Source organism: Eublepharis macularius, chromosome 6, assembly GCF_028583425.1.
Source record: "Eublepharis macularius isolate TG4126 chromosome 6, MPM_Emac_v1.0, whole genome shotgun sequence".
Lineage (NCBI taxonomy): Eukaryota > Metazoa > Chordata > Lepidosauria > Squamata > Eublepharidae > Eublepharis > Eublepharis macularius.
In genome coordinates, this window is record NC_072795.1 from 2457589 (window position 1) to 2481199 (window position 23611).

General features: G+C 47.9%; 1 protein-coding gene across 2 annotated transcripts in view; it reads right to left on the bottom strand.

Moving 5' to 3' along the window:
* IL1RAP (interleukin 1 receptor accessory protein) overlaps window positions 1–23611 on the bottom strand; it is a 107551-nt gene that overhangs the window by 14797 nt on the left and 69143 nt on the right. For both annotated transcript variants that reach the window (XM_054983666.1, XM_054983667.1), the window contains exons 6-10: window positions 21745–21816; window positions 19329–19458; window positions 18194–18342; window positions 15671–15820; window positions 13187–13330 (exon numbers count right to left, since the gene is read on the bottom strand). In XM_054983666.1, the coding sequence (XP_054839641.1) occupies window positions 13187–13330; window positions 15671–15820; window positions 18194–18342; window positions 19329–19458; window positions 21745–21816 (645 nt within the window). The remainder of the gene's footprint in view (window positions 1–13186; window positions 13331–15670; window positions 15821–18193; window positions 18343–19328; window positions 19459–21744; window positions 21817–23611) is intronic.

Sequence of the window (23611 nt, forward strand, 5' to 3'; positions counted from 1 at the left end):
CCGTCTTGGAATGGTTTTATTGATTTTTATGCTGTGATTATTGTTTTTATATTGTATTTTAATCAATGTTGTACCTCGCCCTGATCCTGCTTGCGGGGAGGGCGGGTTAAAAATATAATAAATAAATAAGTAAATAAATAAATAAATAAAATTGTGCAGGGGGTTGGACTAGATGACCCTGGATGTTCCTTCCAACCCTACGATTCTATGACTCTAAGTTGAGAGCCACAAGCATGGGGGCTGCTGGTGTTGTGTTTTTAACAGTCACTTTTACTTGAGGTCTTACAGTTTTAATGGATGAAGTGGAAGCCACCTTGCAACCCCAAAGGAAAGGCAGGGTATATTTAATAAAGCCAATTTATACTGAAAACGAATGATCACCCCGAATGTCCAGGCATGCCTTCTCCCCCTCCCCCATCTCTGGCCAAGAAATGAAAGGAAAAAGATGGATTTCAAAAGCAGAATTAGCTGTGCAACATGAAGAAAATGCCAGCTTAATTGATTTCCACTGAATACAGAACTGGCATCGCCTTTGGAGAGCCTGGGAAGGTTATTGTAAAGGGAACACGCAAGAGGGAACACGCAAGAGTTGGTTCCAGGCATCAGCCAGCAGCCAATGTCCTCACATTCCCTTCTTCCTAAGGAGTTTATTGGCAACCCCCCCCCCGCCCCCACTGGCATGAGAAGATTGTGTATGTGCGTGTGTGTGTAAATGGCTGAGTTCCACCAAAGTGCATTTCTCTAGTAGTCTGTAGGCAGGGGTCATTTAGCAGAAAAAGAGCTGGAGGAACTCATTAGCATAACTCATTAGCATATGCCATGCCTCTTGCCATCACCAGAAGTGTGTCATTAGTATAACTGATTTGCATATGCCACACCCCCTGACATCACCTATCCTGGCTGTTTTGGACCCAATCCTGGCCATTCAGGGCCAAAATTGGGCCCAAAATGGCAAAAAGGGGCCGAAAATGGCTGAAAAGGGGCCCAAAATGGTCAGGATCGGGCCACTGATGAGCAGGAGAGTGATCCGCCACCCGTCGGAGAACCGATCCGGGCCATTTCGGCCCCAATCCAGGCCGAAACGGGCCCAAAATGGCCAAGAGTCAAGTGGGCAGGGCCACCTGGCATGTGACCTCTTTGGGGAACTACTGGAACTGCGTCCCTGTGCGTTCTCCCTCAAAATGAGCCCTGTCTGTAGGTGAAAAAAGGCACAGCCAGACATCATCTTATTACTATTTCCCCAGCCACCATTCTGCCCCACTGGCTGCTGCCTGCGAAGGGTGGGGAAATATTACCATGCCATCATATTTTTACAGTGATACGTTACTGGTCTAGGGCAGGGGGAGATGGGAGAGGAGGTCTGTGAATGGTTCCCAAACTGCCATCTGCTTTGCATCCAATACTTTGGTATTGCACTAAAACAAATCTTCTATTATTCCAGGGGTGGCCAAACTGTGGCTCGGGAGCCACATGTGGCTCTTCTAGACATATTGTGTGGCTCCCAGAGGTCTCTGAGTATTGCCGTGGCCATACATTTTATTTTAGTCTAGTTTATTTCCCTGCCTCCCTTTCCTCCTTTCTTTCCATGTCTTTCCTCCCTTTTCCTTTTTTCCTTCCTTCCTTCTTTCTTTCCACATCTTTCATATTTTCAATAACAATGTCGGAGTTGCCAGGTCTGACTCAGAAAATATCTCAGGTCTTTGGGGGAGAAGCCTGGCAAGGATGTAATGTCACTTTTGTGATGTCACTTCCAAGTCAAAGGCCAGGTGATAGCTCTACCCCTTCCAATAATGTCATTTCCAGCATACTGCACCCAAACCCCACCCCTTCCTGTGATGTCACTTTCAGGACACTCCCCTAAACCCACCTCCTCATCTGAAGTCACTTCAATGCATCATGTCTTGTGGCTCTCAAACATCTGATATTCATTCTATGTGGCTCTTACATTAAGTGAGTTTGGCCACCCCTGTATTATTCATTTTTTTCCTTTGATCATAGAAATGGGAAGAGAATTTTAGGGGTGCATGGATGTCATGAAGCTCCCATACAACTTACTCTTCTGCAGTACTCGTCGAAGTTTTGATAGTTTCCGCTGGGTAGCTGTGCTGGTCTTTAGTAGAAGAGCAAGATCTGGGTCCAGTAGTACCTTAGAGACCAACCAGATTTGCAGGGTAGGAGCTTTCGAGAGTCTTTGGAAATTTAGTTGATCTCTAAGGTGCTACTGGACCTGAGTAACTTTTAAGCAATGATTCTGCCTGCAGACCTGGAGCCCAGGGCTTTGCATACATTCTGCGGATCTTTTCTGCTAATGTTCATAGTGATGCTTTTCTCTGGCCCAGGGAACCTTGGGTTGACACCAGACCGTAATTCCCAATCTACCAGATGGTGGACGGTTTGCCTGAGGTGCAGTAGAGGGGGCAGACGTACACCTAAGGCCCCAGGGAGTCGTTCCAAAGCACTATGTCCAAAACAGAATTTACTCATTTGAGAGCAGCACAGAGACACTCTGCAGCCATCACCATCTGCTAAGGAATGCAAAGCCCGCCCAAAGGGGCTGTCCCAGTGCTCCGCTCTGCAAGAGAGGGGAGTCCATACTTGCTCTCAGGAGGACAACGCTCCTCCTAGTTGGAAGGGGAGGGGAGGGGAGGTGGCGGTGTGCTCGCCTTGCCGGGCTCCTTGACTCTGGCCCTGTCAGGTTGGTGGGTATGCAGGAGCCTCCTGCCGCTGAGTCAGCGGGGGGGGGGGGGCGCTCAATCCTCTCCCCTTGAAAAGAGACGGATGCTCTTCAGGAAGCCAAGCAGGCACCGGCAGCAATTTCATGCCTTGCCACGCTTCCCTCGGCAGCAGATTAGCCCACTTAAACTTGCAAATGGAAGCCCAGAGTGCAGGCCCCCTTGGAAAGAAACCATTTCACTGCTGAAGGGCTCAAGGTTGTGCTTGGCAGGGGGGGGGGAGCCCCAAGGCACAGCTAACCAGAACCACAAATGCATTCACAGACAGAGGCCGGGGAAATCCTCAGGAACCGAGATGCATTTAGAACTTTTCCTAAACTGGACTCTATGAAGTTGGGACTGGCTCCTAAGAACAGGAATGCTTGCACGCCATGGTGGGACGTCACCCCAGATGTTCTGCTGCTGGCAGTCCTCTTGGGCCCCCAGTGGATGGCTGCAAGGAAGCCTAGCTGGGGCTCCATTTGGCTGCCATGACAGGAAACAGAGTGGCTAGGGGCCCCTTCTTTGGGGGCCCATAGAATTGGATCCCAGGGTCCAATTTTCCTGAAACTTGAGGGGGAGTCTTTAGAGACCAGGCAAGAGTAGGTGCCTTGCAAATTTGGTGGGGTTTGCTTGAAAAATGCCACCCTCCGCTCCCTAGATAGTTTCCACCATAGGGAATAATGGCCTAATTATCCCGGATTTCTCTGATCTGTCTGAGCTGGATCAGAGAATCTTTACTGGATTTTAGGAATCCTAGATTTTTTTGGGGACCCTCAAATCCCAGATCTAGATTCCCCCATTTTGGGGCGTGCAGCAATTCAGGAAGCAATTTAAAAGGTTTTTTTTCATCAGGTTGAAGTCCACCTGATGCCGAATCAAAAGTAGCTGCTAAACAGATCTGGCAAAAATACTGCAAAGGGTAATTGGGCTCACTTTGTAGGAGAAAAAGACATAGCAAGCCCCCCGTGAAAAAGTCTACTTCTGCATAAGGGAAAATATAAATGGGCAGGGAAATGAGGCAGGCAGGCAAGCCTGGAGATTTCCTAACGGGAAGAGGGCAGAAAAATTTGATGTAAGAACTGCTGAAAAGCGCCCCCTCCCCATATTACCCATAGCCAAAATATATAGAAATAAGAGAGCACTTCTTCCTTCACAACTGGCAAAGCGAAACTCAGAAATAGGGAAAAGGCTCAAGATAGGACAGAGGCATACAAAGATAGAGCACAGCCCACCTTTCTTCCAAACTTGTCTGAAATAGCTGTGGAACAGAAGGAGCCTAGCAAAAACGCAGGGAGGCAGGCATCTGTGACAGACGTCTGTGACTAAGCCCAGAAGACAAGGCACTCTCACTGCAAAACACTCACGGCTGGGCTCCCTGCATCTCCTGCCCAGCGTGGTGGACTGCCACTTCCCCCTTTTCCTACTGAGGCACGAGGTGGTGACAGAGGCAGCCATCAAATGTCACCTGGGGTCATAGAATCATAGGGTTGGAAGGAGCCTTCAGGGTCATCTAGTCCAACCCCCGGCAAAATGCAGGAAATTCACAACTACCTCCACCCTCACACCCCCAGTGACCGCTGCTCCATGCCCAGAAGATGGCAAAACACCTCCAGGATTCCTAGCCAAACTGGCCTGGGAAAAACTACCTGACCTTAAGGTGGCAACCAGCATTACCCAGGACATTCATTCATTCATTCATTCATTCATTCATTCATTCATTCATTCATTCATTCATTCATTCATTCATTCATGTCATATTTGTATTCCGCCTTCCCCACAAGCAGGTTTAGGGCGGATAACAACCTTAAAATCATTTAAAAACGTTCCATATTAAAACATTAAAACATCATATAAAAATAGGAGCACTCTTTGCCTGGTGGCAGCAATACAACTATTAACGAACAATACAGTGGTACAACTATAGATATAGCAGCACAGTAACAGCATCTGAAAAACAAACAGTGGTGGGCAGCTTTCACAGGGGGGGTGGGAGGGTAGATGTTGCATCCTCCGGCCAGCGGAGGCCCAGCCTCAGCCATGGGCCTGGCGGAACAACTCTGTCTTACAGGCCTGGCAGAAAGAGGGTAAATCCTGCTGGGCCCTGGTCTCGGTAGACAGAGCGTTACACCAGGTAGGAGCCAGGATTGAGAAAGCCCTGGCTCTAGTCGAGGCGAGGCAGGCCTCCTTGGGGCCAGGGACCGATAACATGTAAGAAGGGGCCACGAGAACTCCCCTCCAGCCAGGCATAGCTACTTGGCAATAGCAGGAAGGCTCCAGAGAACAAGTCAGGTCCCTTTTCTCTCCCACACCAGAGGTCTGTGAGAAACCTGCACCTTTATTTGTACAGACATTTCTCTGTTCCCAGAAGGTGACCTGTCATACCGAGGACACGTCTCGTCAAAGCAGAGATGCAACGGCGACAAAACTGAGTCACTGCCGTACATTGCAGATGCATCAGTGGAAAGAAGTCTACATGCCGATCTAGATTTTTGTTCCCCATCACATACACAATTGGCTAGGCTACACAACAACCTGCTCTTTTCTAGAAGCATGTTTCTAGTCTTCATGACTGCTTGGAAGAAGAGCTGCACAAAGCTCTCCTGTTCCACAGAAGTTGTGGGACATGCCCCAAACTCACTCCTCTTTACAATTCCCCTCTGTAGACCTTTGTAGCTCTTCACTCGCTAGAAAAGCACAAAGACCTCTTTCTCCTCCTGCAATAGTGGTCTCCATTATTTATTAAGAGGATCTGGGGGCAAGGGGATGTAAAACAAACCTGCCTGTTAACTAATAGAGATACTAGCAGAACAGCAAACAGTGAAACTGAAAAGTTTGCAAACTCCTGCATTAACTTAATTTAAATGTCAGACGCGCCCTGCTTATCTGGCCATGTATGTCTATTGCACTCTGGGCCACTGAGGATGTGTGGAGGAACATCTGTGTAGCTGGGGAACTGTGTAGCTGTGAATCGCTTATCTTGCAGGTGGCTACTTTCACTTGCTTGGCTGGCATGGGCAAGTGTCAGTCATGGATGCCCTCATACATGCCATGATTGTGTTCTGCATTCATTAAGGGTCAATGCTATATGATTCTGTTGGCCTGAATTACATGCTATAGCTCTGTGTGCTCATCTGAGAGTGTCTTAACTTCTGATGTTAAGTGCAGGAGAGCCAGGGGCCCCCCCTCCATTTATCTGTTGAAAATATGCACTTTCACTTTTCTAGCGAGTGTCCTTGGGAAGAGCTGCTAGCAGCTGACATCGTAACTTTCCCAGAGACAGATTTCCTGTGTACTTTATGTAGTCTAAACTACTTTGTTCCCATGCAACCTCTTTGGGGTTTCGCGCCAGAATGTCAACGGACCCAGGAGGGCGGGAAGTTTTCCTATAATGGCCAGACCTTTGTTTGAATTCTCACTTCTGCCAATTTCTGCACCTTTGAGTGAACACCTGTACTGAATGCATCTCAATAAAGCTGCTTCAACTGGAACACCTGCGTGTTAACTGTGGAGGGCTTGAGGGACCCAACTGCCAGGGACTGACAGTGTCCTTGAAGTGCCGGTCGGAGCCGTATCTCCCTGAAACATGGAAGGAGCTCATCCTCCTCTTCCCCTCCCCCCTCCCCCCTTCTAGGCCCTGCGGGCCGAAATCCTAACGGTCCTTATCCCAGGGCGGGAACCTTGCCCTATAACTAACATTGCTTTCCCCCTTTTCGTCACTTCTGCCAATGCTGTTGCCTGAGCGCCCTGATACTGATGGATCTCTAATAAAGAAACTTTTAACTGGACTCTTGGGGTGTCTACAGTGAAGTATCTGGGGATCTGGCTGGCAGGGCCTGACATTAAAATAGGCTGTTTTCTTTACAAGACCAATCTGTAGGGAGTGGAAGAAAAAGCAGCTCCCCGCACAAGATCTGTGTCAGAGAAGACGAGAGAAGTTAAATTTGGAGCTGCACGTCAATCGTTCTGGCTTGAGCTGTCCATGGCCGGAAGACCCACTGGGCAGCAGATGCCATTTTTACCACCGTTGCTTCTGGGCACAAAACTAAGTGCTTGTCAAGTATCTCACGCCCAAGGCTATATCAATATTAGAGCTAAGTATGGGAAATTGAAGTGCCTGGACACCCAACTCCACCTCCCTCTCCATCCCTAACCCCCTCCTCCCACTCCACATGGGGGAGGTTGAATGGAAACAGGGGCCTGACATGGAATCTAAAGTCATGGCGAAAAAGCAACGCCCTGGGGTTTTTAGCATTTAATCTAGATTTCTTTTTTAAATGGCACCAAGCAGGACTGATGACGTTGTAGGCTGACCATTTCCTCTCTGGCTTTATTGCACGTACCAGACTCTAGCTTCCCTCCTTCATGGACACACCGGAATTCAGCCTGACCTGGGTCACGTGCACTCAGTTACTCTGTTCATCGGGAGTGACGGATGCAAGGACAGGATTGCAGCTGTTTGGTGCAGCAGTCTGATGGCCTGTGAAGCTTACTGGGTGACCTCGGACGTAGCCTGCCCTACCTTACGAGGATTGACCAAAGGATAATATGGGAGGAAAAAACCATGAACACTGCTTGGAACTCCTTGGAAGAAAGGAGGGCTAAAAATGGATCGGTGGAACAGACTGCCTCACTATCTAAATAGTGAAGAGTCCAGGAGCACCTTTAAGACTAACCAACTTTATTGTAGCATAAGCTTTCGAGAACCACAGCTCACTTTGTCAGATGCATCGTCAGCTTCTGAGAACCACAGTTCTCTGCATCAGATACATCTGACAAAGAGAACTGTGGTTCTCGAAAGCTCACACTACAATAAAGTTGGTTAGTCTTAAAGGTGCTACTGGACTCTTACTATTTAGCAACTGCAGGCTAACACAGCTAACTCCTCTGGATCTCTCACTATCTAAGACTTCCTCGTCCTCTAAAGGTGGGGAGGTTTACAGGATACCCACTTCCAGGAGACCAGAAGTTGCTCATAGCAACAGATGTCGCCAGGGAGCACTTCGAAAAGAACTGGATGCAAAGATGGGCACAGCCTGGTCCCTGACCCTTCTGTAGCTAGGCGTTGCCCAGCGCAGCTTGCCCTGCAAGGGGGAGAGAAGCAGCAACTGCCAGAATTCCCTCTTTCATCCAATGGTGCCTTAGCTTCCTTCTCTGGAGGCATGTCTATCGCTTTATCATACAATAGCCTGCCGGTGGGAACAGGCCAATGCAAATGCAATGCAAGAAAAACTCCCATATTGCCCCAAGGGCAAACACCTCACAGGTACTCATCAAATGCACAAGAGACAACTGGGTTTTGTAACCTCCCCCCGCCCCAGCACACACACGCCCCATGGCTTGCTTCTGGCCCGTTCAGTTGTTTCCAGTGTGGACAGAATTCCAGGACCATTTAGGATTCACAACGTTCGCTTTCAGAGCTTAAAGAGGAAATATTGGGTTGGATCCATGTGACATCATGGCACCCATCTTAAATGGGTGCTTAGACACTCCATATATAAGCCAGCTATGAAAACGGAGAAACAGAGAAGCTGACACACTAAGTGTGATGAAATGGGACCAGGGAAGATAGGGGCTGAATCCACATGTCCCAGCGTTGCGGTAAATGTTCTCTAAACTTCCAGAAGTATGGCGGCTTTTTAGCACAATTTCTGACTCATCGCACGATGAGTCAGAAATCGTGCTAGAAAGACGCTATACTTCCGGAAGTTTAGCAAACGTTTACCGCGATGGCGGGACGTGTGGATTTGCCCAGGGTGTGCTTGGAAAGATTCCCTATCCAACCCCTCTGAGGCTGGACTCTCAACATCCGTGGAGGAATTCAGCACTCTGGCAGCAGAGGGCAAAGGAACCCCTCATCCCCTCTCCCCACCTCAGATGCGCAGAAGGAAGACTTCCCAAAAGATGCAGTTACTCGCTCAACTACCCCCCTTCCTTGTCATAACAGCCGTCCTTCACGTTTCAAGGCATGAAGACTCGTCTTTTGGAACTATCGGTAGTTGGTATCGCTATTTTTATAAGGCTTGAAGGTTTCCGTGCCAGAACTACTAAAATAAACCACCTTGATATAAAGAGGTCACAACCCTTTATACTCGGCCAAGATATTGATATAAAAGAGTCATTAAGCTCTCCAAGGCCCCATGGGAAACCTCTTTTGCTTTTGTGACCCCTGCTCTTGGAAACAGTTCAAAAGGAAAGATGTCAGCACAAACCGGATAGCACTGTGTAGTTCCAATTTCCCTTGTTTTTTTATACGCTGGCTGGATGTGAGCTTTATTCTTGAAGTTTTCTGAGGATATTACATCCTCACCGCATTATCATGTTAGCACCTAGGGCACCTTGGGCTTCTCACGGCTCTCTGGAGCGCTCTCAGCCCCACCCACCTCACAGGGTGTTTGTTGTGGGGATAATAATGACATACTTTGTAAACCGCTCTGAGTGGGCATTAAGTTGTCCTGAGGGGCGGTATATAAATCAAATGTTGTTATTATTGTTATATTATTAACTGCCAAGCCCCAAAGCCCAGGAATACAAACGTGTGTATCCATGACTGGAGACCCGTGGCCTCTTAGAGACCAATAAAGTTTCCAGAATGCAAGCTTTCGAGGGTCAGAGCTCCCCTTCTTCAGACACGTCTCTATATAATTCTTGTAGCTCACCAGGTTTTTTCCATTTCTCATTGCACACTCAAACAACTCAACTTCTCACGTTAGTCCCTTAGTCCCACCTTTCACACTGCTTACCGGCCACGGAACATCACGCCGAGCTCCCGGAAGGACAACGTCTTCCTGGTGCAATTTCGCATGAGAACTACCGTTCTACCGTTCTCGTGCGAAATCGTGACAGGAAGACGCTGTCCTTCCGGGAGCTCGGTGCGATGTTCCGTGGCCGGTAAGCAGTGTGAAAACAGCCCAAATTAACTCAAAGAGCACCCACCTGATACCGAGACACGTACCAAGTGTCCATATTAAGTGGCTTCATTTATATGGTATATGGGTGGGGCCCAGGTATAACGGGAACCCCCAAAGGAGTACCTGGCATGCACTTACTGCCATTCTTCCCTCCTTCACTGGTTGCCATCACATTCAAAGATCCTATCGAGGGGATTGAAGGGAAGAACATCCTAACTGCCTTTCTTCAGGGCAGGTTGTATGATTTTCTTTCTTTCCTGGATGTGAGGGTTTGTTTGTTTGACTGAATCATCAGCTGTATACAGAGAACAGTTTACCTATTTTTAACATATGTATGTAGCCTGCTATTCGGGCCCCATGTTTTTACCTTGTTTTTAACTTGAACTTTGTGTACACTGATAATAAATACCTATTTTGAATATATTTTAATGTTTTTATTTTGTAACGTGACCCCTATATTTTCCCCTAACTGTTTGGGTTGACCTGTGGGGGTTCCCCCCCCCCAAAAAAAACCCTTCCTTCCTTTGCTGTTTTCTTTCCCACTCTCATTTAAACATCACAGGAAAATTAAGATTCACAGCCTCTTTTTTAACTTAGGCTCACTGATGTACGGTGGAAACCCATCCCTCATTCTCACGGAACGTCTGCCGGTCAACATTCCCCTCTTTGCTTAAGTCTTCTTTGTTGCATCTTTCCTCGCAACCTCCTTAATAACCATTCCTTTGATTTTACATGTAATTTTGACAAAGCCTCGTGTTAGATCTTAGAGACTGGCATTTACATCTTCCTTGCGGAGGGGGGGCTGCAAGCCTCACTTCTCTTGTTGCTGTTCAGTGGCTGTTGTAATCTGGGCATTGCTCGTTGCTTCCGTGGCTATTCCCTTGTATCTCTTACCTTAATAAATCCCTTTTACCATCAAATAAAAGAATCAGCTCACTGGTTGCTTTGAGATTGAGCAAGTGACGTTGACTACCACTAGACCGGGTTGTAACATGGGAGGGTTGAGAGATCTCCCCTCCCTAGTAAGTTGTTCTTGCCTTGTAATGAGGGATAGTATCGCCACGGGGCTCGGGTGTAGGCAGGAAGAAAGAATTCCATGTATATGTTATCCCTAGTGGTATCGTTTGGTTTGTACTTTGGATGTGCTCAGAGGGACAACTCTACAGACCAGGACAGAAACTTGGGATGCCGTTTGGGTAACGCTCTGCATCTCCATTCTACTGGCAGTGGAGCATCTGCCTGGTGCCTTTCCCAATAGGAAGGCTGGAGGAAACACTATTGATTCATTTCTCTACTTCTGCCTTTTTCACAGTTCCAGATCCAACTCGCAGTCCTTTTAATAAATAATAATAATAATAATAGCGCTTATATGCCACTCTTCTAGATGGTGCCTCACCCAGAGCAGTAAACAAGCTAGTGTTATTATTATCCCCCAATACAGCTGGGGAGCTGGGGCTGAGTGGCTGACCCAAGGCCACCTGCTGAACTCAGGACAGGGGTGGGATTTGAACCAGTAGAGTGCTGATTTGCAGCCGAACTACTTAATCACTGTGCTACAGCAGATTTCTCTACAAGAACAAAAATGTGATTATATATTGCCCTTCTAGACAGATTAATAACAAGAACAACAATCACAGTGCTTATATAGACAGATTAGTGCCTCACCCAGAACGGTGAACAAGTTAGTGTTATTATTATCCCCACAATACAGCTGGGGAGCTGGGGCTGAGAAGAGTGGCTGACCCAAGGCCACCTGCTGAGCTCGTGGCAGTAGTGGGATTCGAACCATTAGAGTGCTGATTTGCAGGGGAACCACTTAACCACTGGGCTACAGCACAATTTGGCTACCAACTGTAGCCAAATTCACAGGAGCAGCCTCGTCAGTCTGTTTCAGCCAAAGAAAAAAGGAGCCGCAGGGGACCTTAAACGTTTCAGTGTGGCAGGGATGCCCTGTGGACACTGTGGTCGCATGAAGCATTGGGTCAGTTAGTAGATACCCGAGTACAGAGAGCAGCGGGGTCCAAAGATGTGGAGGGGCAGTTCGTCTGTGCCATTTCTAGACTGCTGGTACATGCAGCAGAATTCCTGTCATGGCCTCCCGGGCTCACTGAGGAAGTTTTGTGCTCTATATCCATGCATACATGTGCATGTGTCCCTCTAGCCATCCTTATCCCACCCTTCCTCTAGGGATTTTAGGCTTGCATGTGTGATACTCCCTCATACCATTTTGTCCCAGCAACCTTGTTGATGCTGAGAGACAGAGCGACTGGCCCTAGGTCGCCAGGAGTTTCAGGGCTGCACGGGAATTTTCTCCCTCCCTCCCCCCCTCCCTCTCTCTGCCAGCTGAAGGGAACACTGGCAGGGGGAGGAAGTAGGGAAGACCGAGCTAATTAGAGGAGGAAGATCTGCCAGAGTGTTTGTTTCCTCTGCTCAAAGGCCCACAAGGCCAGGCCATGCTTAGAGGAAGGGCTCATTTCGAGGGGGAACGCACCGGAACAGCGTTCCCGCAGTTCCCCCAAGTCAGGTGGTCCCGCCCACCTGACTTTAGGGCCATTTAGGCCTCGATTGGGGCAAAAAGGGCCCAAATCCGGGCCAAAATGGCCTGGATCGGGTTGGTGCTGGGCGGGGGAAGCCTCCCCCTACTGGCACCGACCCAGTCCCAGCCATTTCAGCCCCATTCCCGCTGGGATCGTGGTCAGAATGGCCAGGATCGGGTTGGTGCTGGATGGGGGAACCCTCCTCTGCCCACCACTGACCTGGTCCTGACTATTTCAGCCCTGATCCAGGCCCAAACGAGGCCCAAATGGCCATTTTTGGCACGTTTCAGGAAGGATCAGGACCGAAACCACCAGAATTGGGTCGATGCCTGGCAGGGGACCCCTCCTCTGCCCAGCACTGACCCGATCTGGGCCGTTTGGTGCCCGATCCATGTCAAAACATGCCCAAAATGGCCATTTTGAGCCATTTTGGGCCTGTTTCGGCCTGGATTGGGGCCAAAAGGGCCCTGATCGGGCCACTGCCAGGTGGGGGAACACTCCCCCATCTGGCAGCAGCCAAATCCTGGCCATTTTGGCCCGATCAAGGGGTGTGGCATATGCTAATGAGTTATTCTAATGAGTTCCTGCGGCTCTTTTTCTACGAAATGACCCCTGCGTAGAGGTATTCTTGGCAGGGGAAGAAGCAGGAAAGACGCTGATGGCCTAACTGGCCAGTGGCAGCTGAGGAACATCTGGCTGAGTTTGTTCCTCAGGTACGTAAGTCCTGGGCGTGCCCAGAAGCAAGAACCAATGGCCATAGCTGAGACAGAGATGCTTTGTATTTAGGCAAGCCCCCCAAACCTGCTGCAATTCACCACCTGTGAGTGGCCATGAGCAAGTGCAAAAGGGAAGGCCCCGCATGGGACAAAGAAACGGGAAGGTATCAAGAGTGGCTGCGAGTGCTTTCGAATTAAACTCAAGCGGCTTTGCACTGACACACAGCCATGAGGGAGCATGTGTGGGTGAGCGTGCGCAAAACAGAGAGGAAAGAGGGCCGCTGTGGCTGGCACTGGCTTGCGATACTCACTTCCGCCAGGGAGGCTGTCTCTGTCGAAAATGCACAGCTTGTAGCCGAACTCGTTCTCCAGGACTCCTCGCAGTGTCAGCAGCACAAACTCTTCCTCCTCGGCATTCCTCGCGTAGGACACATAAATGTCGTACTCCTTCCCATCTGACAGCCCCAGTTGGAGAGAACCACAGAAAATAATAATAATTTTTTTTTTCAGAAAAAAGGACACATGTTAGGCAAGCACATTTAGTTCTCCCATCACTGCCCCCGCTCATGGGCTGTATCACGGAGCGGTAAGCAAATGATACATTCTGAACTTCGCGGGAACTACTCCTGCCCAGAGACCTCAAAAGCACTCTGTCTTCTTTAACAGGTTCAGCTAGAAACTTTGTGGCCGCCAGAGAGGTATGGAGGCCTTCGTATCTCTACAGCGAAGGCTGGTTAAGCCTGTCTGGTTGCTGGGGCAACCCTGCGGCCTTAAATTGAAAACTTTGGGCCTGGAGGGAGGAATTTGGCTGATGCGGGAGAGAAGTGGCACCTGGGGATGTGGGAGATGAACGGCGGAACCGCACAGGCCGCACTCTCCAATTATTCTGCGTCAGAAGAGCAGGAGACTGAGTCTGCTTGTGCCTCTTCAGCTCCAGTTAAGGTCAAGGCTATTTACTATTAATATGCACGCATGGACTGTATTTTACTGTGTCCGCTCTTAAAACTGCAGATGTTAACTTGGATGTGGGGTTTAATGCTAGGCAGCTCTCCACGTGCCTTTGGCAGAGTGACCTACAAATCACAGGTCTACCTACATATACAGGGAGATAAGAAATCCACATAATTTAAAGTGCAGTCATCTAAAATAGCATTTTTGGTAAAAAGCAACAGATAGCAGCAGCAACATACAGCTATTAAAAATAGTTTCAGAAGCCACACTAGGAAAGAGTAAAGAGCAGGGCTGGCGCCACCATTGAGGCAGTGAGGTGGGCGCTGCGGGTGCTGGGGCACTGGAGGGGGTGCCGGGGACGGAGGTGTGCGCCACAGAGCTGGCATGCCTGGCCCGCAGCTGCTGCAGCCGGCCAGTCCTGCGCCGCCGCCGCCGCCACCACACACTGCTGGCCGGGCACAGCAGCTGCGGGCCAGGCACGGCAGGCGTCAAGGGTCGCATGCAGCCTCCGTGCGCTGTCCCAGCCACCCGCCAGCCAATGGGGCTAGCTTTGCTGCGTGATGACATCTTTATGCGGTGACGTCATCATGCAGTCCGGGCGGGGGGGGGGGCGCACTATGTGTGCATGCACGCAGGGGCAGCTGCAGGTGCCAGAAACCCTACCGCCGCCCCTGGTAAAGAGTCCAGTAGCACGATGTATTGTCGAAGGCTTTCACGGCCGGAGAACGATGGTTGTTGTGGGTTTTCCGGGCTGTCAAGACCACGGCAATACAGCCCGGAAAACCCACAACAACCATAGTCCAGTAGCACCTTTAAGACTAACCAACTTTATCATAGCATAAGCTTTCAAGAACCACAGCTCTCTTTGTCAGATGCATCATCAGACTAACCAACCAGCTTATGTGACAATAAAGTTGGTTAGTTTTAAAGGCGCTACTGGACTCTTTACTATTTTGCATCTGACGAAGAGAACTGTGGTTCTCGAAAGCTTATGCTACAATAAAGTTGGTTAGTCTTAAAAGTGCTACTGGACTCTTTACTGTTTTGCAATTCCTCTGGATCTATGACTAGGAAAGAGGTGAACATGGAGCAAGGGTCACTGGAGGTGTGCGTGGTGCAGGGGAGAGATAATGGCTAATGTTTGAGAGCTGATGTACCATAATGGTTAAGTGGTTGGGCTGTGAATCAGCACTCTGCTGGTTCAACTCCCTCCATTGCCATGAACTCTGCAAGGGGCCTTCAGTAAGCCTCTCAGCCCAGCTCCCCAGCCGTACTGTAGGGAGAATAACAACACTGATTTTGTTCACTGCTCTGAGTGGAGCACTGATCTGTCTAGAAGAACAGTATATAAGTGCAGTTATTATTATAAGGGAGCTGCTGTAGCAGAATGGTTAAATGACTGGGCTGTGAATCAGCTCTCTGCTGGTTCGACTCCTGCCATAAGCTCAGCAGGTGGCCTTGGGTCAGCCACTCCTCTCAGCCCAGCTCCCCAGCTGCATTGTGGGGATAATAACAACACTGACTTTGTTGGCTGCTCCGAGTAGGGCACTAATCTTAGAAGAGCGGTATATAAACATGTTGCTATTATTACTACTACTACTACTACTACTACTACTACTACTACTACTACTACTACTACTACTACTACTACTATTATTATTTCTCCAGCACAACAAGAACTTACTTGATATAAAAGGTTCACAGAACGGTTAGCAATACGTGGAGGGGAATATGAAATCATTTCTGTTTCTCCAGTCTATACACATCATCCCCACCAGCAAATGCAGTGGAAAGTTGAACACATGTCAGCAAGGCAAGAGAGGCAGTGGCCCCAATCCCCTTACCCAGAATGGTTTCATCTGTCCCGAAGTGAGCACGGTAGAAGAGAACCATTTCAAGCCAATAAACGTGGTAAACCACTGTCAGGATGACCACAAGAAAGACAGTCGCTCCCAAGCCGCAGGCAAGCTCCACAGTGTATCTCGGTACTGGAACTGGGGACAAGAAAGGGATGTTTATAGCACATTGTGGCAGAGCCCAAATTTTCTCCAGGTTGCAGACAAACAGAAGGCACACTGAAAAGAAAATATTCTTGCTCCTGCTAATTGCTGATATAGAACCGAGGTGCTAAGTAACAGGTCCAGCATTCTCTTTCTCAAATGGACAATATCCTTCCCTTACTAATTGCTGCCCAGCAATGTATCAATTTGTCTCTGAAGTAGAGATGGGCACGAACAGAAAAAAACCTGAACATGATGTTCATTGTTCATTGCCATCCACGGACAGGGACTCACGAACAACCACGAACATGGCCCTGTTCACGAACATGTTCGTGGTTGGCTGTTCGTGGGGGCCAGCAGGCTCTCCTTCAGCCATCATCCAAGTTTGGTCAAGATCCCTACTGCACCACTCCCAGAAACCTGACCTGAGCAGGCAGCAGGAAAAGTACCAATAATAAATAATGGCTTGGCCCCAGAGCCTGGCAGCAGCCCTGGAACTTGAAGGGGTAGATCCCTATCCCACCACGTACAAAGAAAATCCAAGCTCCAATGCACTCTCTCTATCAAAATGCCAACAGCAACTCTCTCCCTCTCCACTGCCTGCAAACTAAGCCAGAGCTGGGAGCCCCTCCCCCCTGCTCTTTGCTCCCTTATAACCAATTTGGAGCTCCACACCTGAAAGGAAGACCTGCCTTTCAAGCTAAATTGGGCTTAGATTGGGGTTTCCAGGGCGACAGCAGGAGTTCAGACAGAGTTCAGGCAGTCCCTGCCTAAGTTGCCAAGGGAATTGATTGCAGGTGCCAGACTGTCTGGCTTGACAAACAGCAACGAAGGAGGCCTGCAATGACCACCTGTTCGTTTAGAATGGGGCCTCATGAACAGCTTGTTCTTGACCAGCAGATTGGGCTGTTCGTGGCTTTTTTTTTGTTCGTATTGCTGTTCCTGCCCATCTCTACTCTGAAGCCCCATTCAGTCATCATGGCTAACAGTTAGTGATAGACCCGTCTTCCATATGTTTGCCCAACCCTCTTTTAAATCCGTCTAACCTGGTGGCCTTTGGGACTGATACTCAACACATACTTAAATTCACTCTGGATATTTTTTAAAAAAAAACTATTTCAGAGGGAAGACACACGCAGCACATACTTGGGGGCACCATGCTTTTAAGTCCATTTTTAAAGACAAAGGATGGGTTGTTTCACAAGGGACACGTGCAGAGAGAGCATGCATAGTGTCTGTGGTCTGATTCCCCCCCGCCCCTCCAAGCAACTTTTATTTCTGGGTGCATTCTGCATGTGCTCAGAGGTACTCAGCTTGCTGAACTTCTAGAGTTTGGATAAATGAACACAGACACCTCAATAGGGGCCACAGGGGTTTGGGGGCAACTTTGCTAAAGGCAGGGGGGGGTGAGGAAGAAAGGAGGATGCGGAGAAGCTTGGCAGGAAAAATGGGGCCAGGACAAGATGACAAAGCCAAAAAAATGGCAGGTATATGAAGCTATCATAGGACTTTTCCTGGTTTCCCTTCATCTCCACACAAACAGTTCCAGGGTCTGGAAACAAATGGAAGTTCAAAGGTGCCACCCTTTGGCGTGACCAAGGAAGCCCCGGTGTTCCAGAACCCTGGATCAGGGACTAAAGGATCCTGCTGGGACACGGCCCGTTGGGAGTGCCAGATACAAATTCCCATGGAGTCTCTTTCCAACAAGTTATCTGAATACAAAGTTCATGTTTGTGATCATTCAAGATGGCCTGTTGTTGCGAGTTGTTTTCCAGTGTGTCCGGTCAAACTGGTTTGGAAGCTCAGCCATATGGGACGTCACATTCTGAGCATATTTGTCAGTTAGCCCTGAAGTGCCTCTTAACATGTAGCTCTAATTACAGAAGTCCACTGTTTGTTAACACTGCACCAGCACAGAGTGGATTCTGACAACCAGTACTGCCCGAGTCCTTCCCTTCATCACAGATGTATCAAGAGGGCTGCAGTTACACACAGGCGAGGTAATTACATTCTGGACAGGCATCCAAGAGATTCCTGCTATCAATTTTATATGTTTCAGGGTTAAGCCTTGAGAGCGAAAAAGAGATATACCTGCTAAAATGAGAGGTTCCGGGGTTAACTCGCCCTCAAGCAAGCCCTGGCTCCAGTTTAGCCCTGGTCTTGCAAATCTCCTCCCATGCAGTTAGCAGAGTCAACTCCAAGGAAGGACCCACAACATCAAACCTATGGTGATTTGTGGCAGCAGAAGGAAGAGGGGTTGGAGAGGACGGACTCTCCATTCCAGTGCAGCTAGAAGCCACCCAGTCCCCAAAATACAAAGTATTTCGTAAAGCCTGTTCTCCCAACCACTGCTTGAGGTCCCCCTACCTTTCAACTTCACAGTGGCTTGCTTGTATTCTTCACCCTTTGGGTTACGGGCGTAGCAGGTGTAGTTGCGCTTCAAGTCCTCCTCTGTGACTTTCGGCACAATTAGAGTCTTCACCACATCCAAGTTTTCCACGGGGTCATAATTATCCCTGAACAAGGCCAAGGGGAAACAAGGATTTAGGGCAACAGAGGACTTTTGAACGGGGCTGCATATTCCCATATTTTCTGTGTGGCCACTGGCTTGAAAAGGCTGTCGCCTGTGACGATCACGCAGATAGACATTCTGCTGCATGCGCCAGAAACCAGTGATGAAGCACTTTGCATATACCGTGGACCCAATCCACCTGGAAGTGCTTCTGCTCAAGTCCCTTTGAAACACGTAGCAGCAGCACCACCACCTCAAGATGAAGGTATCATGCTCTTGAACATTGCCACATGTGATGGCCAGACATTCAGGTGTTCGTTGTGAGTGCGCATGCTGAGAACATAAAGCCTTCCACACCTTGTGGGTGGGTGGACGTGGAGTTGGAACCCATTTTTGTAATACGCATACAGGCGGAGTGTTATTTCTTAGATGGAAATGCTGCTGGGTTAGAATTTGGTAACACAGATTGACTTTGTTCACCGCTCTGAGAGCTAAACTACAAAGGACAAATTACGGGAGGAAGAGCACGTGAAGGGAGTCGCAATGTTAGCCGGGATGCTGAGTTTTAAAAGACAGATCGGAGGGCTTTGTCAATTCCCCCTCTCTGCAGAGCCAGGGAGATGGAAGCTCAGAGGGGTTGTTAATTTCCCCTTTGCCTCCTAGAAGGGGAGGTGAAACGGACAGCGCCTTCGAGCTAAGAAGAAGTGAACAAACGCTCTGGGCAGCAATCTTTGCTGGCTCTGTAGAGAGGGAAAGTTTCCAAAGCCTTCCAATCTCTTTTAAAACTCAGCTTCCTGGCTAACATTGAGACTCCCTTCACGAAAGCGTCCTCGTGTAATTCATCTCTTGTAGTTTAGCTCTGAGTGGGGCACTAATCTGTCTAGAAGAGCAGTATATAAGCACAGTTATTATTATTATTATCATCACAACCTTCCTTTTTGAGCATGGGTGGGTGGATTTGGCCTGAGCTCCATCTGAGAAATCTCTTACGTCTGGGAGATGTTGATCTTGAGGTCCGTGATGTCGTCTGTATTTCGTCCATCAATCAACCAGGAGACTTCAGGGGGTGGGCCCTTCAGGAACGTGAAGTAGACGTGACAAGGGAGAACGAGATCCGCTCCTGGCAAGTAAAACAACATTCATAGGAAAACCAGCTCAATATTTAATACTGACCAGGCTGACAAAAAAAGACAATTCAGCGGCAACAGTCTCCGCCTACAAAAGGGATTCTTCCTTAGGATCAATGGCCTCTATATTTATCTATCACACAGTCAGTATGTTTTCAAGAACCACAGTTCTCTTCGTCAGATGCTTCGTCAGATGCATCTGACGAAGAGAGCTGTGGTTCTCGAAAGCTGACGATGCATCTGACGAAGAGAGCTGTGGTTCTCCAAAGCTGACGATGCATCTGACGAAGAGAGCTGTGGTTCTTGAAAGCTTATGCTACAGTAAAGTTGGTTAGTCTTAAAGATGCTACTGGACTCTTTAATATTTTGCTACTACAGAATAACATGGCTAACTCCTCTGGATCTATAGTCAGTATGTGCAGCTGAGGAGGTTCTTTTGCATATGGATTGGTGCTTGATGTGCTAATCTTCTCTGTAGGGCTATTGTCGAGTATAGAGTGTTTTGTTAGCCTGGTGTCTTTTATTCTTGTCTGGATGCTACGCTTTGTGGTCCCAATGTAAACTTGTCCACAGCTTCAGGGTATACGGTATACTCTGTCTTTTGGTGCTACACCTCTGAAGATGCCAGCCACAGCTGCTGGCGAAACGTCAGGAACTACAATGCCAAGACCACGGCAATACAGCCCGGAAAACCCACTACAACCATAGACTGACTTTGTTCACCACTCTGAGAGCTAAACTACAAGAGACAAATTACATGAGGATGCTCCCGTGAAGGGAGTCGCAATGTTAGCTGGGAAGATGAATTTTAAAAGAGATCGGAAGGCTTTGTCCATTTCTCCTCTTTACAAATTGCTGCTCAGGTGGTTTGTTAATTTCCTCTTTGCCTCCTAGAAGGGGAGGTGAAACAACAGAGCCTTGAGCTAGGAAGAAATTAACAGCTGTGGTTCTTGAAAGCTAACGATGCATCTGACGAAGAGAGCTGTGGTTCTCGAAAGCTTATGCTACAGTAAAGTTGGTTAGTCTTAAAGATGCTACTGGACTCTTTACTGTTTTGCTACTACAGACTAACACGGCTAACTCCTCTGGATCTACAGTCAGTATGTGCAGCTGTTAATCAGCTCACTGTGTGACTCTGAGCCAGTCACCCCAGACAGCCTCACCCTAGGCTGCCTCACAGGGTTGTTGTTGAGGAAGAGTCCATGAGTGCCTGCCTTCCTGGGGACAGACTGGTTCATCAAGGTGTTTTCGCCATCGCTGCCTTATGAACTAGTTTGTTAATGGCAAATAATAATTGTGAAATGTGTTTAATTTGCATATCTGTGAAACTTGACAGCCTTTGTTTGCTTTGTACGAGGTAAGCCACTTTGGGTCTGTATATAGAAAAGTGGGTTAGAAGTGCCTTAAATGAATCAAATAAATATAAACAGGAGAACAATGAACACAAAAAATAAAAATAAACTTAACCCACCTTACCTGCAAGGAGCCCAGGGTGCAGGTATATGGCTCTGCTCTCCCTCATTTTATTCAGCGTGAAGACAATGAGACCGAAAGACTGTGCGCTCTCCAGATACGTGCTTCCTGGCTTGGCGGGGACTGAAATCGGAGGCTCTTCCTATACCACACTGGCTTATGATTTCGGGAGAGAAAGGCATGCTGGCAGTGGTGTGTGGGCACGGGAACCGGCCCAACTCCATCTGGTAAGGCCATCAGGCCAGCCCTGCACTTTTTCACTCTCCAAGCTCAGTGTAGATTTGTTGTCTGCCTGAGAGTACATAAATAAGGCCCCCACCAGTCTTGGCTGGTGGGCCACATTTAGCTTGCCTGCCTTAAACCACCTGGCACCAAGGCCAGATTGCCTTTGCTTCAGTTGTTGGCCGTTTCCACATGTTGTTAAAGCAACGAGCTACTTACTCAATGCTGGCGGGTTTTTTTACAGATTCCAGATGCCTCCAGTTTCAAAGCGGAAGCAGGCAGTTTGTCTTTCGTCTGATCGGGCCCTTGACCTGGCACAGGAAAGAGCAGAAAATCCCAGTCTCAGAAAAGACGCTGATCAGACGAAAGACAAACTGCCTGCTTCCGCTTTGAAATTGGAGGCATCTGGAATCTGTTAAAAAACCCGCGTTCTCTCTTTCCAGCCATTGTACCAAGATGGGTGGATCTACGCTGCTGCTGCAGACATGTTCGAACTGAAAAAGTAAACTGGTTTTAGGAGAAGAGGAGATTTGACCAGCAAGTCTTTGAACCCAGAAAACGGATGCCACCACACGGAATTTTACCTGCCGGGATTTCATAGACAATGAGGTCGTTTGGAGAGATGATCTTTGGGGGTTTCCCATGTCTTGGCGATGCTAAAAAAATTGAGAGATAAAATGAAGTTGTGGTGAGAAGCCATTTGAATCCTCCCCCCACCCGCGAACTAAATCGAATATAAATTGAATATAAATCGAATATAAATAGAATGTTATTATTATTAAGTCAACTGTTATTATTAATATTGTTATTATGGTTGTTGTTATCATCATCATTATCATTGCTATTATTATTAAATTCATTGGATTGGATTCCACAGTGTCTTTCTCCCTCCAGCACAAGGTGTTGTCAGTTGCCTAGGGGCTAAGGAGAAAAGGTGGGATATAAATATTTTAAATAAATAAATAAATCAGACATCCATTTGTGATGCAAGAGGTGCTTCCATTAGCAAAAGAGCCTCTGGCATGGAGTGCACAGGAGGGCGCCACCGTTAGCAGAACAGAACCATGGGATCCAACCCAGTATTTATTTAAACATTGATACCTCTTTGCCATAAGTCCAAAGTGTCTAAAAGACAAGCAAAAACTCAATAATATTGATCATCAACAGCCCCAAACTGCAAACAGCCAACAAAATCCTGAATTAAAAGAACTATTTTGTAGCGATTCTTCACGATTCGTCAGAAATGAGTTCCGACGAACCGCCAGTTTGCGAACCAAAAAACTGCCCCAGTTTGTGACAAACTTTGGTTTGTATTTTGGTTCGTGCCCATCTCTAGAAAAGACCCATCAAAGTCCCAGTTCTCTTCTATTTAATGATTTTATTTATTTAGATTTCTATTCCGCCCTCCCCACGAAGGGGTCAGGGCGGATTACAGCATATTAAAACACATTAAAGTTAATTTAACTTTATTATCATCCCAAGACAGCAGTTACCAAACAGGCCAGCCTACAAAAAAGGGCATTTCTCTGGCACCAGCCCAAAGCAGAGACCACGTGAACAACAGGGCATAAGAAGATCCATACTGGTCGAACTAGTCCTGCATCCTGTTCCTGAGAGGCGCTAATCAGACGCTTCCTGGAAATCCATCAGCAGGACAAGAATGCAACAACCTTCCCTGGTTGTACAGTCTCCAGCAAGAGAAACTGGGGGCAGGCATGTCTATGGGGAATCAACAGGTCCCTGCACGCTGTCTGATTCGAGGGCCATTTCAGGACCACAGAAATTAACGGGAGAACCAAGAGTACTAACCTGAAGTTGCTTAGTGTTTCTATAACATGTTTAATGCAGTTTTTTAAAAAAAAATGTAAAGAAGGCATTGACAAAAGGATGTGTGCAACAACTATGAAGGTGTACAAAATCTTACATAATGAGATAGAAAAAACTAAAATGTGTATTAAAATTATAATTGCCGAACAAGAGCTTTGTTTAAAATCTTTAGATGATCATTAATTCCAGCCAAAACCAGAGAAGATATCTAATGGCATTAGGTTTTCCATTCTGGGCAACACAAAAGAGTTCCATTTTTTAAATAACTTCTTTCATGTCCTGAGGGCAATTGTAATGGAAAAACCAGTTTCTCCAGGATTCCCAGTCCCAGTCAAGGGCTGACGGATGGGAATGCATCTTGCTCATTTTGAAACATCTAGCTGGCCTCCAGTTTCAGAGTTCAACTCCAGATGTTGACTGCAACATGGTGGGAAAATGCCACCCAAATGTCAGGCTCTGGCCAGCACAGCAAGAGAGGGAGAAGCCGGCAAAGCTGGGGAGCTGTCCAGCAGCAGGAGGACTGAGCGAGGCACCAGAGTTCAGGTGCCAAACCACAAGGGCGCACGCTAGGAGAGAACGTAAAACCCAGGTCACACTAGAAAGCTTGATATTATCCCTGGATGC